The sequence below is a fragment of the Tachysurus fulvidraco genome, chromosome 23 (assembly GCF_022655615.1).
Source record: "Tachysurus fulvidraco isolate hzauxx_2018 chromosome 23, HZAU_PFXX_2.0, whole genome shotgun sequence".
NCBI lineage: Eukaryota > Metazoa > Chordata > Actinopteri > Siluriformes > Bagridae > Tachysurus > Tachysurus fulvidraco.
In genome coordinates, this window is record NC_062540.1 from 10,997,242 (window position 1) to 11,023,855 (window position 26,614).

Here is a 26,614-nt window from a genome sequence, read left to right on the forward strand (position 1 = left end):
ATCTACCAGCACTGCTCGACTGGTTCCACCATCTCTCAGGGTAAGAGGCAAGTATACTACAAGGCTCTTCTCAGTTCTGGCAACAAGGTGGTGTAATGAACTTCCCCTAGAGATCCGGACAGCTGAGTCACTGGCTATTTTCAAGCAGAGATTGAAGACCTACTTATTCCGGAAACACTTCAACTTTCACTTCTTTCCTTATCTTTTGCATAAAAAAACAAGAAAAAAAACACCTTTGACACTTTTTCATTGTAACTTTGAACAAATGTTTTTAACTCACGGTATCTTAAGTATGTAACCTAGTGAGCCAGCATTAATGTATTAATGTATTCAATGCACTTATGTACGTCGCTCTGGATAAGGGCGTCTGCCAAATGCTGTAAATGTAAATGTTTAGTTGTCGACCTCTCTGCATCTGTTTGTCATTTGATTAAAATTTTTTATTGTTGTTTATTTATTTATTTATTTATTTATTTATTTATTTATTTTTTAAAGCCAAAATAATATTTCAAAATATGCAGAACATGCAAAAAAAAAAAAAAAAAAGGTTTTGCAGAAACTTGCACAAGCAAAGTTTCTTGCTGATGTTTTCTTTTGCTAGTCTTTATGTGACGATTCAGTGTAAAACTATAAAGGAAATATGGTTTCTATGATCAGATGTCATCTTTCAATGGATGAAAGGTTATTATAATAAATATATGAACATGGTTGTTATCAGTCAGCAATGAAGTCGTGAGAAGGTGATCAAGATGAAGAAAAAAGTATTATCATTTCATATCATGCCAGATATTTTTCTATCTTTAATGTGATAAAGCAACCAAAAAACTTAATCGGAACATACAGAGTAAGGAAAAATAAAGATAAAAACACCTACAATAAACTAGTTGTATAAGTGTGCATACACTTTTATAATAGGATGTAGTGTGCTTAGAATTATCCATATTAATAATATCCTCTTCAATCCTCTTACTTTGTCATCAGTGAAAAGATCCTGAATATGTTCTGATCCCTCAGAAAGCTCTGTTAAACAACTGAAGATGAAACCTTCCAGCATGATAACAACCCAAAGCACAAATCATGTATTTTTTTATTTTTTTTTTCTCATTAATTAAATGCTGGTGAATGAATTGTATAAATTGCTGGATGTGTTTAGCTAAGCTACCAGATATTTTAGAAGACATTTCCTTCTGTGATGATTAAAGTGATACAAGGTGAAATAAGGTGATGCAAAGGTGAACAAATGTAGTCACCTGATTTGACTTATGAGCTCATTACTACAGTTATTGAGTGTGATGTAGCCGGGAGATTACCACAACTTCAGCTGTAAGGTGTCAGACTTCTTGTGATTAGCATAGCGCTGATAATTAGAAGCCTGTTTCAAGCAGAACATTTGTCTCTGCTCTCTTTGCCCTGTGTGTCTTTTTTTCCTGGATGATGTCAGCTTTTATTATGTCGCTGATTAAGGTCACAGCACTCTGGGGGCTTGCCAGGAAATTCAGTCTCAGAAGGCGTCTGTCTTTTAAAGTCCTGTAACCTTCAGCAACTTTGCACATGAATTTGATTTATTCAGTAAGCTGTGAATCAGATTTACTACTTGACCAAAGTCTACAAAAGCAAATCTATCATCTGATAACTTGTCACCAGACAGATATGCTGATTAAGTGGCACATTTCTATCCCCTCAATCCTCTATGTCTGTTGTTCTTGATTTCTTAATATGAACTTCTGCTTTATAATATGACTTCGACTCAGCGCTATTTCACATTGATGCACACTTCACTAGGAGGAAGCAGACATCTCTCTTAGGACACACACTCGTACTGATAGGAAGGGAGGGGTGCAAAATATTACGTTTGTCCTTTTTTAACATTTCAAACATAACTTAAAACAGGAACGTTAGTACTTAAGCCTTGGTCACACCACCCCCAAGTTTGAGACAATGTCAAGCAAGCAAATAGGGGTGGCCTCAGTTCCTCAACCAATCGCTCAGCATTGCTGGGGTGTCTGGCATCTGGAGGATTCCTGAGTTGAAGGGGTCTATATAAAGATCCTGGTGACTTGTCATGTTGGTTCATTTCCCTGCAGCAGCATCTATGCTTTATAACATGCAGGAAGCAGTCAACCTACTTAACAGGGATTGTTGACTCCAAGGATTTTGAAAGGCTGCATGCAAAAAAGGTATGTCTGTCTATCTATCTATCTATCTATCTATCTATCTATCTATCTATCTATCTATCTATCTATCTATCTATCTATCTATCTATCTATCTATCTATCTATCTATCTATCTATCTAATAGTTTGTCAAAATTGTATGTGTGGTTCATAATAAACATCACATCATAAAGGGCTTCAGGTTTTTCTCAATATTTTTATTTTTGCTTATTCAGTATCAGATCATAGACCATGAACAAGATTAAAGCTGTCTCTACACTTTTTGTTAGCATCTGAAGAATATCCTTATTTTCACCGCTGCTCCTTCAAGCAATAAAATACGCTAATATTGTAATTTTTATCTATGTCTCAAATATCCTGTAGTGCTAATTCCCTCTTTAGTGCACTTTAGGTTAGATTGTGATGGCTTAGTGATGATTGTAACAATAAAACCGTGTCCCAATCCAAAAGCTACATTTTCAGTATTTACATGTCCAAAAAAAAAAAAAGAAATTACACAATATTAGGTCTTACACCAGTATTGACTGACAGCATTTCCAAATCATCTGAAATTTACCATTGATAAAAGGTTATTTTTATACCATGCAATGGATCTTCCAACCTTTCACAATTTTTTGCACAAACAAATAGCTTTATTCCACACATAGCTGCAAAAAAAAAATCCAAGAGCAAAGTCATCTAATATTGTCTGTTGTTTCATCGTGAGATGTTAGCAGTTTCTCCTACAGAAGATGCTTTAAACAACACAAAAATGCACGAGTGATAAATTCTTGAACTTGTGATTGTAGAGCTGATGTTTGGAAATTGTCATGTATCACATGGTGAGTGGTTGATACAACAGCACCAATAAAATTATTTCACCACGTGAACTAAGCTGGAGATAACAATCTTTATTTTGTTTTTGTAAGTACACTGTACAGACATTTGCTGTTTTACTGGGTCCAAACTACAGTATAGGATATATTTTATGTACAACAGCACTGCTGGGAAATTTAAATACCTCAGTATGGCTGTTGGGGTTGAGAATCATCTGCAAGTTAAAAATATTGGGTTAAATACCCCAGCAGCACTTCTGCACCTGATCCACTCATACTAGCCCAATACACACCACCATGTTAGTGTTAGAGATGAGCTACGAATGCTACACCATGCTTCCACCCTTACTAAAGGGTAGAGGAGGGCTCAGGAACTGTAAAGAAAATAACTCTATGTTTTCAAAAGCCTTTAACTGGCATTGACATTTAACTCAAGCAAATTATATTGTACGTTCTTCAGAGGTAGGACTATATGATCTCTCTGGTTATATTTAGAAGTTTAGCCTGAAGAACTCCATACTGTAGGTCAAGTGGATCACACAGTGAGTGGGCTAAATGCTAAAACAAGCAACCAATTATCTTAGTTAACTTTCTAAAAGCAAGCATGGTGGTATAATGAAAGAATAACACAGTAGAAAAATAAGAAACATCCTGCTGGAGAAACATGTGGAGATTATTATGAACAGATCATAAAGAGACAGGGTTATCAGTTCTTTCCTGTCAGGGAGAGGTCACTGCTCTGACAAAACATGTAAAACGAGTTACAGGAGTAAGCGCAACAAAAACACCTGAAGCTTACTGATGAGGGTAAAAAAGTGTGTCATTACTGTCAGACTTACTCAATTGAAGTCAAATGCATTCTCCCTGAGCCGGTGTCCTTTAGCATGTCTTTGGAGATGTGACACAACATCACAGAAATTTCAATAATAATGTCAGGTTTTACCAATATTTTGGTATTTCCCATGACAAGTGCACATAGACATTGCCAGTGCTGTATGTAAAACAGAACAACACCCAGTATGCATTTTAATGTTTAAACACAAACAAAGCACATAATGTGGTGAAAACAATGTTCTTTGAGGTCATTTGACATAAAGGTATCATTAAGAAAAACAACTTTTTTTTATTTGTAGTAATAACGTGAAAGGTTCTTAATAGAAGAGGGGCTCTCATGGACTAGTTTAGTTTAAGATTACTTACATGAATGTAATATAAAATATAATATAAAATGAAAATTTTTCCATCAACATTTCATAATATTATCATTCATTTTCAATAATAACTCTATCCTATACACACATCACACACACACACACACACACACATGCACTCTCTCTCTCTCTCTCTCTCTCTCTCTCTCTCTCTCTCTCTCTCTCTCTCTCTCTCTCTCTCTCTCTCTCTCTCTCTCTCTAATATTAATCGATCTCATTCATACATGGACAATATGCCAGTCTGCATGCTTCTGGGATGTAAGAAGAAACCAGAAAGCCAGGAGGAAACCCACAAAAAAATTTTTTTTACAATAAACCAAGTTCAGGATCAAAGCAAAGACAGAGGAGATTTCATTAATATTTTTAGAATAAAATTATTATTAAAGATAAAGATATTATTTATAAGCTTATTTTTGCTTGAGCTTTTAAGATATACTGTATATTAGAATTGTTCAACTCAAATGAGCAATCTAATAAACTATATATAATAACTATACAAACCGAATAAGTGTGAAAGCGAACAAAAATGTGGTCATGGAAACTCCTCTTTTGTTTTGGATGAACTGTGTATTATTCCCTGTTTAACTGTGCTGCAGCTGGTAGGAGGGGAACAAGCTTCAGCTGACCTTTGACACACTTACGATAAGAAGAGATGCATGTATCTAGAATCAACGGGTTTATTTTATATGTCAACAATAATTCTTTTTTTAGCATTGCCTGGGTTTGGGTTTCTGTGTAGTGGAACTTGTCCTTTGCACTTTGCCAGGGATAAACATTGGGTTAAAATATTCTCTTTTCTGTGTAGATGATTTCAGTTCTACATGTTTGCTCCGTTTCAGGTGTAAGACATTCTACCCATTTTCTTGATAATAATAATAATAATAATAATAATAATAATAATAATTAATGCTTTCTCAGTCCGATGTTTTGATGCTTTTACAGAAAAATGTCTACTGTTGAATTGACAGTTATACTGTGGACACAGATGTTGTGTTGAAAGTTTTGTTGGATCATTTTCTTAAGTTCAGTTAAGTGAGGAAAGTTTTCACTCAAGTGTAATCAAAACAAACTACTTTTACTTTTAACTGAGGAGAGATAAAACTAGAATAGTCGTTCTACTGGAAAAACATTGCACAATCTTTTTTCCCTTCTTTCTCTTATATTCCAAAAGGTGATTTTGGTCTTTCCAAATTTTGTACAACTATACTGAGACCATGAGCAGTGTGAACTCTGCTGCTTGTCTGCTGGCAAGGAATCACTTTTACCAGAGTAAGTGCAGTGCTATTTTTAACCTATGTTTGGCTAGAGGCCTGGTTGCCTTGTTTGACTTGTATCCCTCCATAGCTAGAATTAAAACCTTTCCCAATTCCAGCGAACATTAACTTTGCCAACTTAAATAATGTCAAGGCAATTAATTTCAATCTATTAAAATAGTCATACTGCATAACAGATAATCTGGCAACCCATAACAGAACAATGTTTTCCTCAAGCTGCACTTTTGCCTGGCTGCCATTCCAAGACAAACAGTACATAGTGTTCTATTTGTATGTATCTCATGTTGAATTGCAGTTAGATGCAGTGAAATAATATTTCATTTTAACTGAATAAAATCTCGGGTGGAGTTTGCAAAAGGCATGTTGACATGGAGTGAAATGTAATGACCTAACACTGCATACTGACTCATGTTTATGTTTTTGCCCAAAGATATCAGTCCTACCAACAAATTACAGCCTGTGTACACGTTCCCTGGTAGTCTGTCACAAGCAAGACAAGGGCAAGAGACTGTCTGGAAAACTGCCTCTTCACACCGAGGTACAGTAAACACAATGAATCATGAATCCTGAGTGTTAGATTTAAACAGAAATCAGTCATCTGTATCGTCAGGGCAAATAATAAATAAATAAATATGTAAAGTGAAAATATCTTAAATATAGTTGAATATGCACAAACCCATTATGGGCATACAATGTTGCTTCTTTTTAAAAATACATAGAAACACAATCTAAGTGTGTGCATAGTGGCACAGCATAGCTTCAAAGTTACTGGTGTAATCCCGGCTTCGTCAATGTTCTTCCATGCAAGTAGGCAGATTGGTGAGTTTAAATTGACCCACTGTGCATATGTGTATATATACTGTACACACAGTATTCTGTGATGGAAGCAGAAGCAGCAGCCTTTATTTGTCACAAATACATTACGGCACAGTGAAATTCTTTCTGCACATTTCTCAATTTGGGGTGAGGGTTAGAGCATAGGGTCAGCCATGTTACTGCGTCCCTGTAGCAGAGCGGGTAAAGGGCCTTGCTCAAGGGCCCAACAGTGGCAGCTTGGCAGTGCTGGGTGATCAACAACCCAGAGCCTTAACTGCTTGAGTCACCACTTCCACAACTGGGACACATGTTGTGAGTGAAAATCCCAGACAATCAGCAGTTTCTGAAATGCTCAGACCAGCTCATCTGGCAAACACCCATGCTACAGTTAAAATCAATGGGATCACGTTTTTTTTGAGGACATGTTTGATGTGAACATTAAATGAAGCTCCTGATCTTTGCCTGCATGATTTTCTGGCATGTTATTGGACGGTTATATAACTACCTGAATAAAATGATGGGAAATATTAGATCAATTCACATCTAGTCCAGATTGTTTCCCACTTTTTTTGCAGTCATTTCTATTTATTGAACTTTGTACTTTCTATTTCTGCAGGTTTTTCAGAACAGGAGCAAAGACGATGGGTATTAAGTTTGGTTTGGAAAACTCCATTATCCAGACCCAGCTCATCCAAAAGGATAAAATCTGATGAAAGTGTGATCAAATAAAACACCTGAACAAGACCTTGCCTAGAGACTACAAGTAACATTCCCAGTGCCAAATCATTTCCTTTTCCCTTTTAAACCATAAATCCAGTAAAGATTGGGTTTAAAGACTAGGTTAAAGACCTGCTGATGGCCGTTTCCTTGCATCTCTTTCCATGTGGAAATATTACACCATTTCTCTTATCCAGGATGATACAATAATGTTAAATAGTTCTGCAGGAGAAAATAATGGACCTGCATTTGTTTTGTGGCATGATGCATTCCCCTAATAACCCCCCCCCCCCAACATGCTAAAGAACATCTCTTATGTTCTCCATAACCCTTACTGTAGGGATTCCTCAGTGTCCAGTCAGAGCTTTGTCTGCTCTCACTCACAGACCTGTTGCCAAGCAAAGCAGAAGAAAGACTGAAAGAAAGGATAGAGTCGGCACAATACACAAATCCCTTCCCATGAACACCAAAATCACAGAGCTCAGTGACCCAGAAAATATGCAGACACATGAGAGATAACATTTTGGGAGCCATGTTCAATACCCTATAAATAGATAAATGGTGAGGTAGAGTTCCATCTGTAAAAGCTTTATGTGAAATGAACTCAGACCATTTCCACATCGTAATTATATCACACATTGTGGATCAGCATTTGTGGACTTCCTGCTCACTCGATTGAATCACCCTTTAGACTTGTTTGCTTTTCAAAGCTTCACTCCATTTGTGCCGAGCATGCAATGTGATTAGAAACCAAGTTTCCACAACGGAATGTACACAGAAGACCCTCAAGCTGAAATAACAAGTTACGTAACATCTCCAGACCAGCTCTACAAGCATGGCAAGAAAAAGGGATGACTGTCCTTCAGCCTATAAAGCAACATGTTTAAGGGTTATTACTGAGTTAAATTGGAATGATATGTAAAAAACTGTTAACAAGCCAAAATAGGCTTACACTTAAGTAATAAATGAATAATGAACATGATACAAGTATTACTGCATTGTTTCACATGTACCATAGTATTTAATAAACAAGAAACCTTTGTAGACATTCAACAAGTGTACACATTCAACACTCATAGGCAAGAAAATTCACTAAATGTTTTGGCTACTTCAAGGTTTTATTGTTTCTGTGAACACGGTGACAGTGAAAAGTAGTAACAAAAACAGTGTTACAGATGTGTAAAAACATACAAAACACAACTTTAATACCTTTACTTTAATTTTAAGCCTAACAAAATAATGGTTATGAAAAATTAAATAGCAACTATTCTACACATAAAATAACCAAAATCAAAATAGGGGCCATTTCCCGTCCCCTAGCGTTGGTCCCCAAAGCTGGATTTAGGAATGGGGACCCCCCACCTCCGACTTCCCAGCATCACTACTCTCGCTGGCCTGCCTCTTCACCATATCCCGAGCAATACACATCACCTGCCCATCGGTCACGCTCAGCCCTGAACTGCACAGGAAACAAAGCAGTGACTGTGTTAAAGACAAAATCATTTCACAAGATTCACAAAACTCAGAGTTTTTGACTCACTTCTGCTGAGCCTCTTCAGCCAAGGAGCCCATACCCGGCTGCTTCCCAAAAAAGAAGCTTGACCACCAGTGACCAGAGTCTTGCTTGGGCAGGCCTGGAAAATTGTTCAAGTCATAAAATGTGTTGGTGTTCTGAAACTCGCAAAACCTGAAAAACTATCACATCCTGGCTAACAACCTAATTAGTGAATCTAATGTGTAAATTTCACATTACAAAACAAACTGCCAATTAGTGTATTGCTCAGATCTCTATTCTACCAAATAGCTGTGATATGTCTGAAGCCTCTGAAAATGATCAGTGAGCTGATGAAACACACACCTGGGTGATGAGGAATAACCTCCCCAATGTATTCCGAACTGCCACACGAGCTGCTACTTGATGTAGAGCCAAGGCGCCCTGAGAACAGACAGATGAACTCATAAACAGCATGTTCTCAAAATGACCTCCCAGTCACCTGTAAGCAAGTTTACATGTAGATCAATGCTTTATGTTAGGGTTCTTACTCCGGTAATAGTCATGGGTGGCTACAAGAGATCCGCCAGCTGGGATTGCTGCCATGCTTCACACTTGCTCACACGTGCCTTAGATGGTAACCTAAAAAAAGTACAGTTAAATTAATAAGGAAAATATACACAAAAAACCCCCTAACCTACAGCTGGATACAACTCTCTACATGCAAACACTGTAAACAGAGGTATTTAAATGACATCACACAATACGATGACTTTTTGACGGTCGGGATACTTAGCTTTTATTTTTATATTTTTTCTATTAAACCAAACATTGTATTGAAGCCTGACTCTGAACTGAGCTGGTCAGATTCGTAAACCAACTGTTTAGCTTTATTTCTACTGAACATATTCAAAACAGTGTCCAGCTTTCATATTATCTCTTTTTTATATATACACACAACTGAGTAATTGAGGGTTACGGGCCTTTGCTCAGGGGCCCAATACGGGCAGCTTGGTGGACTTGGGATCGAACTCACAACCTTCAGGGGCCTAAAAGGGGCAGCTTTGGTGGACCTGGGATCGAACTCACAACCTACTGATTGGTAGCCCAGAACCTTAACAACTAGACTACCACATGGGGAAAAACAAGACCAAAATACCATTTATTAATACATTTGCTATTTTTTCCAAAAAATGTTTTGACGAAATGTCAGCAAGTGTGAAAACAAAATATTAAAACTAGACAGGCTACAAATACTGCCCTCTACATTAGAGAGAATCAAATCAGGAAACCATAACAGGGAAATAAAGTTTTAAGGGCATTTATAATGAAACCGCTTACATTTCTAATCGAGTAGTTGTTTCTTTTACAATAATCGTGATCTCTGGTGGATTATAAGAAGAAAATCCGCTACCCAATATAGCTAGCATACCGAGAGAGAGAGAGAGAGAGAGAGAGAGAGAGAGAGAGAGAGAGAGAAACACAAACAACAGCGTCTCACGACTCCCACCCTCGCAATTCATCTCTCAGAAAAACAAAAGACATGCTCAAGATTTGATCTGAATCTCTTCCAGACTCACCTTCTTGTTTGTGCTGATGGTTTATAGCACTCTATGCAACTCAGTCGGAGGCTTTTGGGGAGAAAACGCTAGGCGACGGGGCCCATTTGAAAAGATTTGGGTGGCAAAAACCGTCCACGGCCAGTTACAATACCGCAATGCTGTCTGAACTTCAGGTCCGAGCGCCTTTTATACAGCGCGGTGACGTCACTCGACATGTTCTCGTCGTTTTTCCGAAAACTGGCTCAAACCAGACTGGCTGCCTTGTCTGTCTTTGTTTGGTCCGTGGAAGTGTGTCCAGGATTTTTACTATGACAATGAAAGGCAAAGCGAGAACAATTTGCTAATTATTACTGTAATGTATTTCATTTTTTCATTGCAAAATTATCTTTATACTTGATTACAAGCATGAATATACCAAACATAGGTACCTGTTGCACACTATAACGGCATGTCCCTGGTGGTCTAGTGGTTAGGATTCGGCGCTCTCACCGCCGCGGCCCGGGTTCGATTCCCGGTCAGGGAACGCATCACTTTTTATAAGCACAGACTAAATGAAACTACCACACATTTAAATGTTGGCCTGAGAAATATTCTATAATGAATTTCATATGGAAACAATTACACTGGAAGGTTTAGAAAATGGTCAATATTTATCATTCAAATCAGCCTTTTCTAGGATTTAGATGAAGTAATGATCACAGTTGTAATGATCACATTAGTAATAATCACATTAGTAATGATTATATTAGTAATGATCACATTAGAAAACCATCACTAAAATGTAAGTAACATTTTATAATTGAATCCTTAACAACATATTAATCTATAAGAGTACAGGAACACAGTTCACTGAGAAAAAATCTCTTTATATTCACAATCTAACCTTTTAAATCATTTATACATCAGAACATCTTAAAAGCGTATGCATCATAAAATACGGAGACACATTAGTGCACATGCACTTTTATAATTAGTCAAATCATAATTCTTTTTTTTTATATAAACCAGGGGTCAACTTCTTGTTTGTAGCATTTAGTTTACTCTCAGAATTCACCTGAGGTTTTAATATTCAAATCATTTATGTTACATTAATTTAATTTTTCTACTCTTGGCTACTGTTGAATATTGATGGGAATGCCAAAGGTTAAGCTCAGTGTGTGAACACAGTCCCAGTAAATCCTAAAGTCTTATCAGCTACTTTCCAGAAATATAACCGCAATGAAGCTCTTCATTCATAACAGGAGTTTGTCAATGGTTAACTAGTTATTTCAGGGTTATTTGGACATTAGGTGAATGATGGTACATTGATAAGGGATATTTCAGAGAAACCAAGCCTAACTTTAGATCATGGACAAAGTCTAGATGAAAGTTCATCATGTACCATGTGAAGTCAGGCTACAGATAAGGTGAGATGAACAACTTGCAAGAAAAAGACATCAGATTTCTCAGAATAATTTCTTTTTGGAAATTCCACTGTAATATCCTAAATAGGAATGAATTCCTTACCAGGAACTTACAGAGAATTTTAAGGTTGAAGATCGAGCCTGTTGACTGGCAGCAACAGTGGAATGTTGCTGACTGTTGTATTGTTTTTTCTTCACAGCTCTCACAAAGTTTCTGTCATCAGCTGGTGTTAGTCTAACAGTCAGTCTAATATGGCACACCTGTTCCAATAGTTTTGACTCACTTAAAAAAAAAAGGGGGTGTTCCAAGTTGTCTCCTGTAAATATCAGAAAATGAAAGACGAGATTTTGGTCTATCGTCTAATTCATCTATTGATTTGAGCGCATTCAGTGTATAGCAAAAACAATAAATAGTATTGGCCTTGGTGAGAAACCGAACTCTTCTTTCTGGTCATCGTATTTACTCTGATTTTTGTGTATTGCTTCCACCTAGAGGTCTGAGCATGCATGCTACATCAGGATGGTTTTGAGTGGACATTTCTACGGGAGTTCCACACACATCATCAGAGTAACAAGCATGATAAACGGCATTTGAAGGAATGCTTTATTGATAAACAGAACATACGCTGGCGATAACATAAACGAGCAATCCACCAAATTCCTCCAAAAAGCTCCAGATCCTCTCATTTTGTAAAGCTGAGCTACAATCTCAGATTTAAAGCTATATTATTGTGCTCAGGCACTCTACAACAGCTGGTACCATTTACACAAATGCTGAAATATATTTTTCCTCTCTCAAAAAAAAAAAAAAAAAAACACAAAAGTGTTCACCTTTCACTCCTTGATAACAGAAATGTTAGTCAACCACCCAGTTGTGTGTTACTGGCAGCATAGCTGTACATATTTCTATCAAATAGATATAATAAATCCCTCAAATTCTAGCTCAGTCTAGGATAATAATGTGTAGCAAACTAATGAAATTATTTAAACTATTGACACCTTTACAAAAAAGAGGATATGATGAAATGATTGACAACTGACACACACACAAACAAAAAAAAAGACTTGGCCAATGATTGGTTTTGAAATGCAAAGTGACTGTGCTAGCAAACAAACTACACAATTATGCAATCGAATGTAAATGAAAAAATAATATCAAATAAAAGGAATTTGACACCACTGTCTCAGTTAGTGTGTTACACTTTGGGGTAGTGCAGGCTAAAGCAAGAGCTATATTCAAGAGCGATTTTTTGAATACAGTAATCGGTGTGAGTGCGATTTGGAGAAATAGCTCTTCGTTTCAACAGCAGAAGGTCTTTGAAATGGCCTCAGTATGCTGGCACAAAGGACTGGAACAAAGCAAAGGCGAGGCGTTAATTAACGGACAAGGCGTAAGCAAACCAAGCCCACAGATATGATACTTAAAATGAACTCTGGAAACAAAGAAGCAGAAAACAAAAAGAAAAAAGAAAAAAAAAACAGAACAGAGAAAAGAGAGAAAAACATTAACGCACCTTGCTTTGACCAGCAAAAAAATCAACAGAAAGAAACAAAGTGATAGTGTAAGGCAGACAAAGGATTAGACATTCACTAAATGTACTGCAAAGCGTCGCTTCACATTGTACTCTGTGTAAAAAAAGTCCTCGAATTAATGAAGAGCAGCGTAGAAAACTGCAGCACGTTCCCCTTGTGTGAGTATTTCAAACAGCAGCCCTCTCCTTTCTCCGGGTTTCTGCTCCTTTCCACTTTCTGATGAAAGCTGCTTGGCAGTAAAGTTTAAATATAATTATTTGTATTCTTTATATTTATATATATATATAGATATACGTTATGTAAAAACATTATGCAAAGCAGTGTAAAATACTTTAGAATACAAAATGGTTGGAACATTTTTTTTTTCCTTCTTTTGTTTTGTACAATCCTTTGTGGATGAGTCCATGTCACGTAAGCTGTGGTGTGAGTGGAGAGGTGAGACGAGCACATGCAAGCAAAATGGAGAGAGGAGCTGGAGAAGGGAGGAAGAGAAAGAGGCAGATTGAGCGAGAGAGAGAGAGAGAGAGACAGAGAGGGAGAGAGAGAGAGTGATGGCGGCTGTAGAGGGTCAGGCTTCACTAAGAGTTGAAATGAGTGTTTGTTCGGAGTGTAGAGGCTCAGAATGGTGCGTTCTCCTGCACAGGGTTCGAGTCGGTCGGAGACTGAAGGCCATCGCCGTTGACCCTCCCTCCAACCACTTTGGACTGGAAACAGAGAACACACCAATTAATCCTTTACTGACTAGCAAACACAGCAATTAATCCTTCACTGAGCTCTTTATGAAGGAAAGTTCACGCTTAAACACATTAAACATGCTTAAACACATAAAACATGATTATACCGTTAAAAACTAGTGACGTTTAATGATGTTGGTTCTATTATGTTACTGCTCGAAAGTGATGATGGTAAGGTTTCCTGATAGTGGCTAAAAAACAAAAGAACAAAAGATTGTTTTTCCTCACTCACAATTTTCCAGCAATATTGAATCTTATATTACTGAGAAATGCTATGGAGAAGTATTAAAGACAGGAAGCACTGAAAGATTAAGAGTGCAGTGCAGCTATACAACATGGCTGCACAAAGTAACTCTGTTAGACATCGACCAGATAACGGACAAGAGTGCTGAAAGTACTAGGAGGAGTTTACTGGTGAGGATGTGAGAGTGCCGGGCAGACAAATCTCCGAAACAGGGAGAGACGTAATGACACTAGAGCCGACATCAGGAAGTAGTTATAGTTCTTTTTGGGTGATGCAGAAAACCGCTAACCAAACTTAAAAATTAATTACCAGATAAATCTTGGAGATTTATATATACACTGCACACACAATATACATGTTATTTATATATACAGTACACACACACCTTACCTTTAGATTTCCAACTTTGTCCTCAAATGATTTGAAAGTTGGCGAGTTCCTGTAGAAAATACAGTATTCAGGTTTTATTGCTCAACCTGCCAACCTGCTTGTTTAAGTGTGCTACTGTACAGTAAAATAGCAACTGGTATCTGCGGACATCTCTTGGGTTCAGAAAGCATTCTAAGTGTTTAATAAGTTTGAATATTTTTTTCTTTCAAACACATGCGGCTCTGTAAAAGACATTGGTTTAGGGGTAAAGAATTTTAAATACAAAAACATCGACCTGAAATACTTTACCTCATAGCTGGCATACTTATCGAATGACGAATGGAGTAGTTGCTACTTTGAAAGCATTAAAAGGAGACAAGATGAGCCAGTGTTAGCAAGCAAGCAAGATCACTCAGAATCAAAGAAGCAAAACAAAACAAAACAGCGACTAACTGTAAATCTGCCATCAAATATATTTTTATATTTGAGTGTGATTATATTTTTAGTGCTGATTGAATCGGATTGTATCAGTCAGGCAGAGGCATGCAGCAGGAGATAGTACTATTCATGATCATTGTAAACTTCAGCAGCACACAGTATGCCTAGGTATATATGCTGTATAATCACCGGGGTATATGCTGTATACCACAGCAATGTTGCACTCTACATTATCAGTGATCAGAATTTCACAACAGTAGGGCTGTGACATTAGCTGTAATGAAATCTTGGGCTTAATGGAATTTGCTTGTATGTTTTCGTTCCTATAGAAACAAGCCATTCATAGGGATTTCACAATCATTACAGAATACTAGACACGTTCTTTAATAAAAGTAAACGTATCATTATTAATCTATATATCCTTTTATCTAGCTATCTACATATCCATGCATTAATCTATCCATCCATCCATCCATTAATCCATCCATCCCTCCATCCATCCAATGAATCTATCTATCTATCCATCCGTTAATCCATCCACCCATCCGTTAATCCATCCACCCATCCCTCTAGCCATCCATTAATCCCTCCATCCATCCATTAATCCATCTATCTGTTAATCCATCTAGTCATCCATCCATCCATCGATTAGTAGTGAGAAATAGCATTTTTTTGTTATTAAAATAGGAGGCTGGTGCGGGAACAACCGCCTGTAGCTGTACAGCTGCCTACAGTTCAATAGTTTATATTATATGTAACAATGTGACATTCTTTAATGAACAAAAAAAAATTCTTTCTGTGGTATAAGAGGAATATGACACTATGACATATAACAGGTTCCAAGAAAATAACTGACTTTGACACACATCACATGCACCCTAACTGTTTCACCACAACTAAAATTCCTTACATTTGTGCATCACCATTTTGAACTACAAATTAAAGCTCTAATCACTCTTACCCAAAGGAGTTAGAGAAAGGCAGCGCTCTGTGGGCCAATCAGGTGCAGCGATTAAAAGGAAAGGGGGAACAAATAACCAATCAGGGAGAGCATTGGGCATCAGGCAAGAGCAGCAAGGAAATTAAAAAAACAAAACAGCATATGTATAAAAAATATGACATATAATTATAACAAAAATATGATACTGTAGTTCATTTAGCAAGTTCCTTCCAGCATCTTACAATATGTTTATTGTTAAAACATAGCAGGAGTGATGGAATATGCAGAGAGAAAATGATTTGTAGTAATATGCCATGAAATATGCGGTGAAAAGGCTTTTGTTTTCATTTATTTTCAATAAGAGTGTGACAGTTGATCCAGAGGGGTTTGGGAACACATCCTGTCATGTTAACCCATAGAAGCCCAAGAGGACATGGAGAAAATGTAGATGTCAAATTCCAGGATCCTGGAGCTATAAAGGAGCAACACTTCCCACTGCCCTACTGTGCCTCACCTCTTCTTATATTCTGCTGTTTGTAACTGTAAAACATACTTCTATAGATATAATAATTAGACAATACTTAGTTGATTTAAGGCTTCTGTTCACATTGTTGCTTTGAAAAGACCCACACCATCAGTAAGATGCTGACATTTGCCAACTGATGACATCACTTGTAGTCTCACAAGATGGTCAGGGAGGAGTGTCTTGCTGATGATTTCAATGCAATTAGAAAAGAACTACAAACCAATTACTTTGGACTGTAGATCTGTGTGTATAGCTATATGCATTTAGCTATACACTAGACAGGACAGCAGAAGCTCCTGCTCATTCCCTAACAAGACTCAAATAGTGGCTTGCTGTTTCACGTAGTGAGCGTTTAAAGATGCCCTGCCACACGTATTTCATTACTTTTGTGGTAATGTCTGACGTTTACCATGGACTCTAACATTTTTTGGTGGAAAAAATACCTTGGTTACCTTCTTTCAAGCCATTCTATTGTGGATTAAGAAAGCGTGCAGTAAAACTCAGCTCGATTTGCAACAGTTCTCATTATTCAATGAGCTATGCTGCTTGGCTCCGATTGGCTAACCGCTAGGATATGAGAGCATGACTATTCATTCACCCAACGCAATAAGTAGCCTAGAATCAACTGGAATTGCGGCAGAATGGCTTCTTCAGGTATACTGACGTTCAGCCATCCTTGCTGTATAGGAAACTCACTGAGCTACACGAATTCTGTGGGTGTGGTCTCAAGTGGGAGAGCTCATGAATAGTAATGAGCTCGATCATTTCTATGTCACTCTGAGCAGCTTTTCTAACCGACCTGATTTCTCTGCTTATTTCTTTTAAGTGGCGGGAGGTAGCAGTTCATTTTCACATTCCCGACACAACACAAACACATATGGACCTAGCACATATCAAAAAATATAAGTAAAAACAGTGTTGTGTGGAAGGGCACCTTTAAAGAGACACAAACCAGAAGCTGGAGTCTATCTAATGTACTTCTTCATCATGTTGGCATGATTGCATTAGGATTAGGGGTGTGGGTGAAGTTATAAGAGTACATTCTAAACTCTTAGACACATATTTATTCAAGTGGCATGGATCATAGATGTTAGTCATAAATCCACCTGCAGCAACATCCATAAACATGTAATTGTTTGCACAAAGTCAGTGCTTTTATGGTGGCTATATTTAAACAAGTCTCACTGCTACAGAGATACGGCGTAAAAGAGAACAAAGCACGGAAGTTCCAAAGCCCTTGGCACTGTGAAGGGAAGCGGGCAAAGCGAAAGATTGAAAGAGGAAGCGCTGGTAAATTACCGGATCATGCAACAGCATTTATTACGAACAAGATGAGTTGGACAAACGCATAACGGTTGCACAAACACTAACAAGCTAGGGGTGAAAGACAGAACAGAAAATAAGAAAGTTAATGCAGAGCAGGATGAGTGCTGAGTCATGACGCTGACAGAGACGGAAAGAAATAATGATATCTCGCATTTTGCCTTGTGAGTTACCTCATGTCTCCTAGTTTTCTACTGATAGCAGAGCCCACAGTGGAGAAGGCTGCTGAGGTCTTCTGTCCTGCCTGAGACAGTGTTTCCTGAGTCTTCTTGTATCTGCGAGAGGAGGAAGAGAGGAAGAGTACGGTAATCAAATATGGAGGCAGAGAAACACAAGGACAAAAGTAGAATGTGAGCTTTGTATATGTCAATGAATAAGCGTGTTAAGTGCACTGGGAAACATACGAAACTGCATACCCTCAGTAAGCAGACATCATACATTTAATCCATATTGAGGGAAACTAACCCAACATTATTAATTCATTTGCAACCTCATCTTAAAAAATAAATAAATAAAATAAAATAAAGAAATAAAATAAAACCTTGAAAACTGCTACAGCTTCTAGTACAACCACCAGCTGCACAGTTTTGAGGCTGTGAGGCTCTTAAAAAGAAAAAGGCCAAAACCCAGTAAGCAGCATGATGCAGCAATTCTAACTCTCTCTGCTACATCAAGAGAGGATGTCAAAGGAAACACTACTGCAATGGAGACAGGGAGACAGAAGCACCATAAAAGGCAGAAAGGATGAAAACAAAACAAAAAAAAAAACTCACACTTCAGAGTTGGCAATGTCATCCATAGTGGCAGAAGCTGAAAGATATCTACAAATAGACAGGGTGAACATGTTCATATTTCCATTCTCATAGACACTGTATCTGAGCTGTTAGGACATGCATGATGGAAACAACATTATTACAAACAAACTGAGAACCAATTCCAACCAAAGACAAGCATTCGATCGTGTATGCTCGGAAAAAAGAAAAAGAAAAAGAAAAAAAAAAACGAGAGCCAACGCACTGCACTCGCAACTATAAATGAAGCAGATGTGAAATATGGGATTTGTGTAATTAAAAATCTGCTCCTAAATACAGCTTCCAAAAATTCACGTTAAAGTGCGAAAAGGTTCGACTGTGTACACTCGCATTCGCAGCATCCTAAAGAAGGTTTACTTGGAACCCACTGTGAAAAGGTCTGTGGTAGGATTTCACATAGAAAAAGGTAAATACACTGTTCTGAGATGTAGACTCTAATAAGAAGACTGATTTCCTAGAAACGCCTGCTTATTCCAAGTTTCTAACCTGTCAATAAAGTTACAGCCTAAGTAAGTTTACAGTCTAAAGACTTCCAGACGGGATAGTTTGAGTATTTGAAAAAATAAAAACATCGATTGTGCTGCAGTTCTGCCAGCTGACGTGTGTTGTTATTGTTTTTGATGGGAGAGGTCAGAGAACAGTCGGACAGAAAAGTTATGGGAACTAAAACAAACACTGTTTTCAACCGCGGTGAGTGGAAAAGCATCTCAAAACGCAAAACACATTAAAACTTGAGGTAGCATCAGGTTCACATCAGGTTCCAACCCCGTTAGCCAAGAACAGGAATCTGAAGTTAGAATCAGCAGAACAGCACAGATAAAAATGGATATACATTTCTTAAGTCATTTATATGTATTCTTAAGTTGTAAAGTTATTTGAAATAGATGATTTACATAAATATATGCACTTCAGTAGATGATGAATGCAGTGAAATTTAAGCATAGTACACAACATTTCCAGGGAAATCTGAAGCACAGCTGATGACAAATTATTGCCCGAAATGTCTGGAAACTTTGTGCGTATATAAAGAGGAATCCATGGACTATCTTCATAGTAGTACACAAAGTTTGCAAAGAAGTACTTTGAGCATTTCTAAAGGTATTAATCTTAAATGTATACTTACTTATAATTAGTTTAATTAACTGCATGTAGCAGCAGAAAACAGCAGAAGCACTAGCAGGAAAATGGATCAAATGCAGCAAAGGTCTACTGACTTCCTTAGGCAGTTTGTCTACATAATTATGTCGTCAGAATTCAGCCTTATTTTACTCATTTTAGTCTTTCTCTGATTAGCAGTCCAACTACACTTTCCGAAAAAAAATAAGTGATCCAATTAAAGCTTTACAATCACTGAGTATTTAGTGGTGATGAATGATGGTTGCTTCACCTGTATTGGTATGATTTTATGCATTGAGCTGCTGCCACATGACAGACACAGCCTTTAAACAAAAGATACAACACTAATAATATTAACTAATATGTGCTGTGTCTTTACAACTTGGATCCAATTACAGCTAAATAGTTCCAATAATGTAAAAGCATGACTTTGACATTTTTGACATTGTAAACATTATCTTTATCATACTGGGGAAAAAGGACCTCGGTCATGACCTCAGAAAAGCAATTACTGCTAATAATCAATCTGGGATTGGTTAAAAAGCCATCTCCTAACATTTTGATAATATTAGAGAAGGACTGTTTACAAAAGCCATTAAGACAGCTCAAGCCGGCATTTCAGTAAATTAACCCAAGGTTAGACCGTTTAAGGCCCAGAGATATAAAGACACCTCAAGAGCTATAACATGCAATGTACAGCCCTCTAAAAGCACTTTAAATGTTTATGTTAATGAGAGCGTACTCAGAAAAAGAATAATCGAGTGTTTCCGTTAAAGTCTGGCTACGAAAGATACAGCAAGATACAGAAGCACACCCTAGGTTTGCAAAATTAACAAACCACAAACCAAAAGGTCTGGAACAAAATGCTTGGAACTTATGAGGACAAGAAGGAGATGTTTGGTGATCATGCACTGCATTATGTTTATGTAACCACAAACCTCAACCACGTTTGGATGATGATTAGACCAAAAAAAAATGTCCAAAATGCAAATACATAGATAACAAAATAAAACTCCCACAGGAAATGAGGAAGAGCTAACAGTCTGCTAGAAGTAGGCAAATACGTAGAGAGAATAAAGTGTCCTAAGAAAACACACACCGACTACCTACGCAATGATTACAGCATTCAATTAAACTCTATTAAACTACAGATGCAGCTTAAGAACATCAGATAAAATCAAACTGTTCACAACAAAAACAAATCAGAACAGGGGAAATATCGGTCATGTCAGTGGGGCATGGTTGTTGGTGCTAGATGAAATTGGGGGCATAGAATCCTTCATCACCACATATACATTACAGCACAGTGGAATTCTTTTCTTCGCATATGTAGGAGGTTGGGGTTAGATGGCAGGTTAGAAGGTTAGAGGTTGCACAAGCAGAAATACCTAGCTGATGACAGAGCTGAGATTAATTAAAGCTGACAGAAATGCTTGGATAACAAATAAATCACTCTTTACAACTGTGGTGAACAAAACAAAAGCATGTCAGAATGCACAACACATAGTACCTGGAGTTGGATGGGCTACAACAGCAGAGAAAATATCTGCTTGTCGATTAGCCAAGATCAGGAATCTGAGGCGATCGTGATCCCAAAAGCTGGATTTGATCATGAATGAGCAGGTGTCAGAGGCATGGTGGCTTTGTGTATAGCACATCTGCCTCACATCTCCAGGATTAGGGGTTTAATTTCCACCAGTCCCTTGTGCCAAAGTTTGCATTTTCTCCTTTTGTGGCTCTCTTTGTACTTTAAGGATTTCCTAATGTTTTCTCTCCCAGTCCAAAGAAGTTGTAGATGGACTAGCATGTATAAACTGTCTATGGTGTGTGAGCGTGTATACAAGTGTGTTCTGTTACAGGCTGGAGGTTGTAATGGTAGGTTCCTGGTTCACTGTGACACTGCGAGTGTAGGATAAACGGTATACTAAAAAAAAAAGACAGATCCTCTTTTAAAAATGTACTGAAAAATCGAAAACATCCTTACACATAAAAATTATTTTAAAAAAATATGTTTATGCTCATGCCAATCTTACATAAGCATCTTTTATCATTTACGTAGCAGCAAAACACATGGTCATTATTGTGTTGAAAACATGTTGGGTATTGGGTATTGTTGGGTATTATTCTATATGTTCATGTAATATGAATCTGTCGAATGATGAATAATATGAATATATTACACCATCACTATTACTATTTATATTTCTACCCAGCAATATTACTTTGGAATATTTGTGTTATATTTCAAAAGGTTCCATGACAAGATATACAATGTCAGTGGTTGTTAAGCTTGTGAGACACGGTACAAAATAACAGGAGATCTGCTCGAGGCCAGAAGGCTGGGACTGCCACAAGAGCATGGACAAAAACCATTATCGAAGAAAAAAAAACTCGGATGACCCTGTGTGTTATCTGTAAAGACAGGCAACTTAAAATGGAAGAATTAAGCAGAGGAGTAAAAATATCTGAGGCAGACAGCGAGTCAGTGTTCCAGACACCCACTATTATAGAGGACAGAACAGAACAGGACACAAAGCTTTTGTCTTGCACAAATGCGGAGGCTTTAGTTATCCACCGTCACGTCGCTGAACGTAAAGACACCATACAGAGCACGTGGTGATGAGAGAAGAGCAAAGGAAAAGCTTTGAGTTTGCAGAGACTTAAAAGTTCTCTTTCCTTTTCGTCACAACGGAAAGATAATACAGATCATTCCTGGCTGCTGCTTTGCTCTAATTTCCAACAGGGCTCATTTTTTTAACTGATTTACAGCCGGTGAGAGGAACATGAACAAACACAGCAAACGTGCCAACACAGGCAGTGACTCACAGCTCACATCCTGCAATCTTCTCGTTCCACTGGCACAGTTTCTCACTCGTGCTCACATAGCTACAAACACACGTTGTTACGGATCGTCTCGCAATCTTTTTTTTTTGTTTGTTTGTTTTTATTTGTAGTTGTATAAGTAGATACAGCAACCAGAAAATGCAAAAGTAAAAAAATGTGCTTCACGGTGGTGCAACACAATGCAATGTTGTAGTTTTATTTAAACCAACTAAAGCACTGGGTAGAAATGTATTACAAGGTGTGTTAACTAGTGTTAATTAGTCAAGGACTCGAAGACACTAGTCTAGGACGATTCTTATAGATATAGATCTTATATTCTTATAGATTCTTGCTGACTTTTAATCGAGGACGAAGTCTCTTATTTATCAACATTTTATCAACAATCACGTTTGAACTTCATTATAAATAGTATATCATGTTTTTGTTAACAATTTAAAGTTAAAAACTATATCTATACCTTATCAGTGAATCGAGATCCTGTTATTTCTTAGGTTATAAAATCTCCCTCTCTGACTCTCCCTCTCTGACTCTCCCTCTCTGACTCTCCCTCTCTGACTCTCCCTCTCTGACTCTCCCTCTCTGACTCTCCCTCTCTGACTCTCCCTCTCTGACTCTCCCTCTCTGACTCTCCCTCTCTGACTCTCCCTCTCTGACTCTCCCTCTCTGACTCTCCCTCTCTGACTCTCCCTCTCTGACTCTCCCTCTCTGACTCTCCCTCTCTGACTCTCCCTCTCTGACTCCATTTATTTCTAGGCTTACATTATGTGTTTATTTTTTTGTACTGAATACCAAATATATGTTGCAGCAGAACTGGATTGTTTCAGGGTGTTACAAGCAAAGTATAAACAAATATAAATTTATATAAACATAAATAAAACTCCCTCGTAGCAAATTGATCCGTAACAATCTAGTTAGAAAATAAATAATTAAAGCATCTCACCGCTATGGTAGAATAATAGCTGACTCACTTCTGACTCATTCCAGACTAACAGGACTGCTGCCTTTTCAAACTAAAGCACTCAAAGCTTTTATCTATAAGGACAAGAGACTAGCTCTTTATTTGCCAGTTACAAAGAGAAAGCTGATTTCGGACATCAAGGAGCGAGAAAAGAATGTTAGATTAGAGAGAAAAGCTCTGTAAGCTATAAAGAGATTACCTTATACAAGTTCAAAGAACAATGTGTCAAGGAATCAATGTGTCATGAAGTCCTTATCATATTTCAGATATCTTTATAGTTATTAGCAGGGGTATTAAAAGGATCTACTCACGCGTTTGAGGTCTGCACGTCCTGCCAGCCTTTGGTGATGTTCTGTTTTAGTTCGGTCAGAGGGCTGAGGCCAAGCTTGCGCTTCAGTTCAGATGCATGGCGCTCTTTGGCCATCAGTACTTGCCGCAGTGTCTGAATCTCATCCTCCACCTGATAGGGTAAACAGAAAATAATACATTTAAGGAAAAAAAAATTTAGATTTGAAGATTAGCAATCTGGTATAAGGGTGTTGTGATGGTGTAGACCTTGGTGAGTTCAGACTTTAGTTCTTCTGCCTCTTCCTCTGTTAGTCCTGGAGGAAGTGTTACTGGACTTTCAGCAGACGCACCGATCTCTGCTGGCATGTCTGATAGACAGCCTGAGCCAAGGCCTTTATTTGGAGAGTTCAGATTGATGTCTGTGTGTGAAGAAGGTGAAAGAAAAAGTGAGACACACACAACATATTTAGGATTCTTGTCTTTGACTTGCTCAAAGATAAATACAGGATGTCCTCAGAAAAAGTCTCCACACAGAGGAAATGAACACTTTTTTTAAATGAACATTTTCATACTTGGCTCATATTATATTTTTGTTTTCAGGCAGCTTTTAAGAATGCTTTTGATTAAAAAAAAACAAAGAATGTATTGGTGTACCAAAAAAATAAAAATAAATAAATAAAATCAATTACATGTACAAATGTACTAACACAAGGTCATCATGTGTGGGAGAGACGACTTTGTGGCACACAGGCAGAGGATGTTCTGTAAGTTACACTAGGTTAAAAATAAAAACTTCCCCTATGTACTTTTGGGACACCTGGTACACCTTGTGTATTTAAAAAAAAAAACCCACCAAGCCAGTTATTTTATTATTATTATTTTATTTTATTTTTTTGCTGACACTGTGTTATAGTATTTATTTTCTCCTCAGAAATTCATACTTCACTGTAAAACGGGGTCTTTCACAGTGGTATGAGATAAGTGGCATTTACTCACTAAGCCATCACTAGACAGTTTTTTTGCCATTTTGCTCCTAAAAGTGTACCCACAATCTTCAGTCATGAGCACAATGACCCCATTCAGCTGGACCTGAGGCGGGTGTAAGCTGAGATCAGTGTCCTTACACTACACTGTTTTTCAGCAGTGCTGTCTGTCCATTCAGTAGCAGAAGCCAGTGCTTATATTATTTTTAGTTTGCACAAATACATTGCATGAATTAGCTAGAAAATGTTTGGCAGCATATAATGGATTACCTGCCACATCATCAGCCAGTGCCAACAATCAAAATATATGTTTTATATGCAGCGTTTACTCCTAATGCTTTTATTGTCCAAGTACTGACAGTAAATTCATGCAAAACAACCCAAACTGAAATGCACCCAAATAAACACCATTTTCTGGTGTTGTTAATGGCAACAATTATTTATATTTTGTGTATTTAAAAAGGTTGCACCACAGTTAAAGACATTTTTTCCCCAGCTTACAGTGAGCCTTTTATATTCTGGAGCTTTTTATATCTGTGGAGTAACACGATAGCCAATCCTGCCCTGCTCTGTACTGCTCTGCCCTGCTCTGTACTGCTCTGCCCTGCTCTGTCCTGCCCTGTCCTTTTCGGTAATCTCCTGTCCTGTCCCCTTACTGCCCTGCCCTCTCCTGTCCTGTCCGGTCCTGTACTGCCCTGTCCCTTACTGCCCGATACTCTCCTGTCCTTTACTGTCCTGCCCTGCCCTATACTGTCCTGTCCTGTCCTGATTCTTATTCGGGAATCGAACATTAGAAGAGAATCATGAAAACGGAAACGACACTTTGCCTATTTATAAAATAAATAAGTAAAAGGTTAAAGCGCACTGAAGCAGTAATGTCTAACACGATTTGGTTCTGTTTACCTTGACTGGCGGAATCCATGGCGTCGGACCAAAAAAAGAGAAACTGTGCCCGAGTTTAGACAATCGCTTGTTGATAGAGTATATTGTATTAAAAATATATGTCTGATCGAAGAACTATTACACTTGCGTCGCCAACATACAAAACAGAAATCCAATAAGAAAATTCCCCACTAGCAGCAGCAGCCTAAGCAGCCAGCTCACCCTGCTTACACTGCGGGCCGTCGTGTTCCCTCTGTTCCGGCGCACACTGATGACGTTTTACGTCCCCTTTTGTCAATAACAAACAAAAAATTTTAGAGTTTGCACAAATACTCTTGTACAGGATAATAAAATAGTATTCTACATACACATCGATGAGCTATAACATTAAAACCACTGACAGGTGACGTGAATAATAATGGTGAGATATGTGAGGCAGCAAGTAAACAGTCACTTCTTGTTGTTGATGTGTTGGAAGCAGGAAAAATTGGGGAAGTGTAAAGTTCTGGGCGACTTGCACAAGGGCCAAATTGTGATGGCTAGACGACTGGGTCAGAGCGTCTCCGAAAACAGCAGGTTTTGTGAGATGTTCCTGGGCTGCAGTGGTCAGTATCTATCAAAAGTGGTCCAAGGAAGGATGACTGGTGAATCAAAGACAGGGCTCCCCAAGGCTTATTGATGCATGTGGGGAGCAAATGCTGGTCCGTCTGATCCAATCACACAGAAGAGCTACTACAGCAAATCATCTTCTAATCATCAGTTTCTCCCTAGCTCTATCCTCGGCATCCTTCACTCTCGTACCAATTAACTTCATGTCCTATTTTAACACATCCATATATCTCCTCATTGACCTTCCTATTGACCTCTTACCTGGCAGCTCCATCTCCAAAATCCTTCTACCAATATAACCATCTCCCTCCTCTGTACATGTCCAAACCATCTCAATCTAGCCTTTCTGACCTTGTCCCCAAAAGATCCAACCTGAGCAGTCCCTTAGATGTGCTTGTTCCTAATCCTGTCCATCGTCATCACTCCTAAAAAGAACCTCAACATCCTAGTCTCGGTTACCTCCATCTCTGCCTCATATTGCTGAAATAGATAATGCTGGCTATGATAGAAAGTTGTCATCACACACAGTGCATTGTAGCTTGCTTGTGTATG

The 26,614-nt window shown here is 38.0% G+C and overlaps 2 protein-coding genes, 1 long non-coding RNA gene and 1 other non-coding gene across 14 annotated transcripts; 2 read left to right on the forward strand and 2 right to left on the reverse strand.

Annotated features, from left to right (window-relative positions):
• Positions 1-1,801: 1,801 nt before the first annotated feature.
• On the forward strand, positions 1,802-7,033 carry LOC113641740. Its single transcript, XR_003440396.2, has 4 exons — positions 1,802-2,177; positions 5,371-5,468; positions 5,904-6,011; positions 6,906-7,033. It is a non-coding gene; the product is annotated as an uncharacterized LOC113641740 (long non-coding RNA).
• Positions 7,034-8,105: 1,072 nt separating this feature from the next.
• On the reverse strand, positions 8,106-10,238 carry ppdpfb (pancreatic progenitor cell differentiation and proliferation factor b). Its single transcript, XM_027144688.2, has 5 exons — positions 10,079-10,238; positions 9,050-9,140; positions 8,865-8,942; positions 8,547-8,640; positions 8,106-8,465 (listed from the first exon to the last, which is right to left on the reverse strand). Exons 2-5 carry the CDS (start codon positions 9,102-9,104, stop codon positions 8,348-8,350), a joined length of 345 nt encoding a protein of 114 aa, XP_027000489.1. The 5' UTR covers positions 9,105-9,140; positions 10,079-10,238; the 3' UTR covers positions 8,106-8,347.
• A 273-nt stretch (positions 10,239-10,511) lies between these two features.
• Positions 10,512-10,583, forward strand: trnae-cuc. The gene has a single exon. It is a non-coding gene; the product is annotated as a tRNA-Glu (tRNA).
• Positions 10,584-12,053: 1,470 nt separating this feature from the next.
• On the reverse strand, positions 12,054-25,823 carry tpd52l2b (tpd52 like 2b). 11 transcript variants are annotated; one of them, XM_027144686.2, is made up of 9 exons: positions 25,676-25,823; positions 23,856-24,007; positions 23,612-23,760; positions 18,344-18,391; positions 17,744-17,845; positions 15,743-15,769; positions 14,653-14,697; positions 14,365-14,413; positions 12,054-13,700 (listed from the first exon to the last, which is right to left on the reverse strand). In XM_027144686.2, the coding sequence occupies exons 2-9, from the start codon at positions 23,952-23,954 to the stop codon at positions 13,614-13,616; spliced, it is 606 nt and encodes a 201-aa protein (XP_027000487.1). In that variant the 5' UTR covers positions 23,955-24,007; positions 25,676-25,823; the 3' UTR covers positions 12,054-13,613. The 11 variants fall into 11 exon arrangements, with proteins under 11 accessions (XP_027000487.1, XP_027000478.1, XP_027000477.1 ...); XM_027144677.2 differs by having other exon boundaries at positions 14,653-14,694; positions 25,475-25,723; XM_027144676.2 differs by having other exon boundaries at positions 25,475-25,723.
• Between the last annotated feature and the right edge of the window lie 791 nt (positions 25,824-26,614).

Bases quoted from the DNA above. Each gene is read 5' to 3' on its own strand.
- ppdpfb (XM_027144688.2), bottom strand. From the start codon at position 9,104: ATGGCAGCAATCCCAGCTGGCGGATCTCTTGTAGCCACCCATGACTAT. The intron at 8,943-9,049 runs GTAAGAACCCTA...GTCTGTTCTCAG, and splicing joins CACCCATGACTATTACCGGA to GGCGCCTTGGCTCTACATCA. The intron at 8,641-8,864 runs GTGTGTGTTTCA...ACAATTTTCCAG, and splicing joins GGTTATTCCTCATCACCCAG to GCCTGCCCAAGCAAGACTCT.
- tpd52l2b (XM_027144676.2), bottom strand. The intron at 18,392-23,611 runs GTGAGTAGATCC...GTCTATTTGTAG, and splicing joins GACGTGCAGACCTCAAACGC to ATATCTTTCAGCTTCTGCCA. The intron at 13,701-14,364 runs GTAAGGTGTGTG...CTCTGTTTCCAG, and splicing joins ACAAAGTTGGAAATCTAAAG to TCCAAAGTGGTTGGAGGGAG.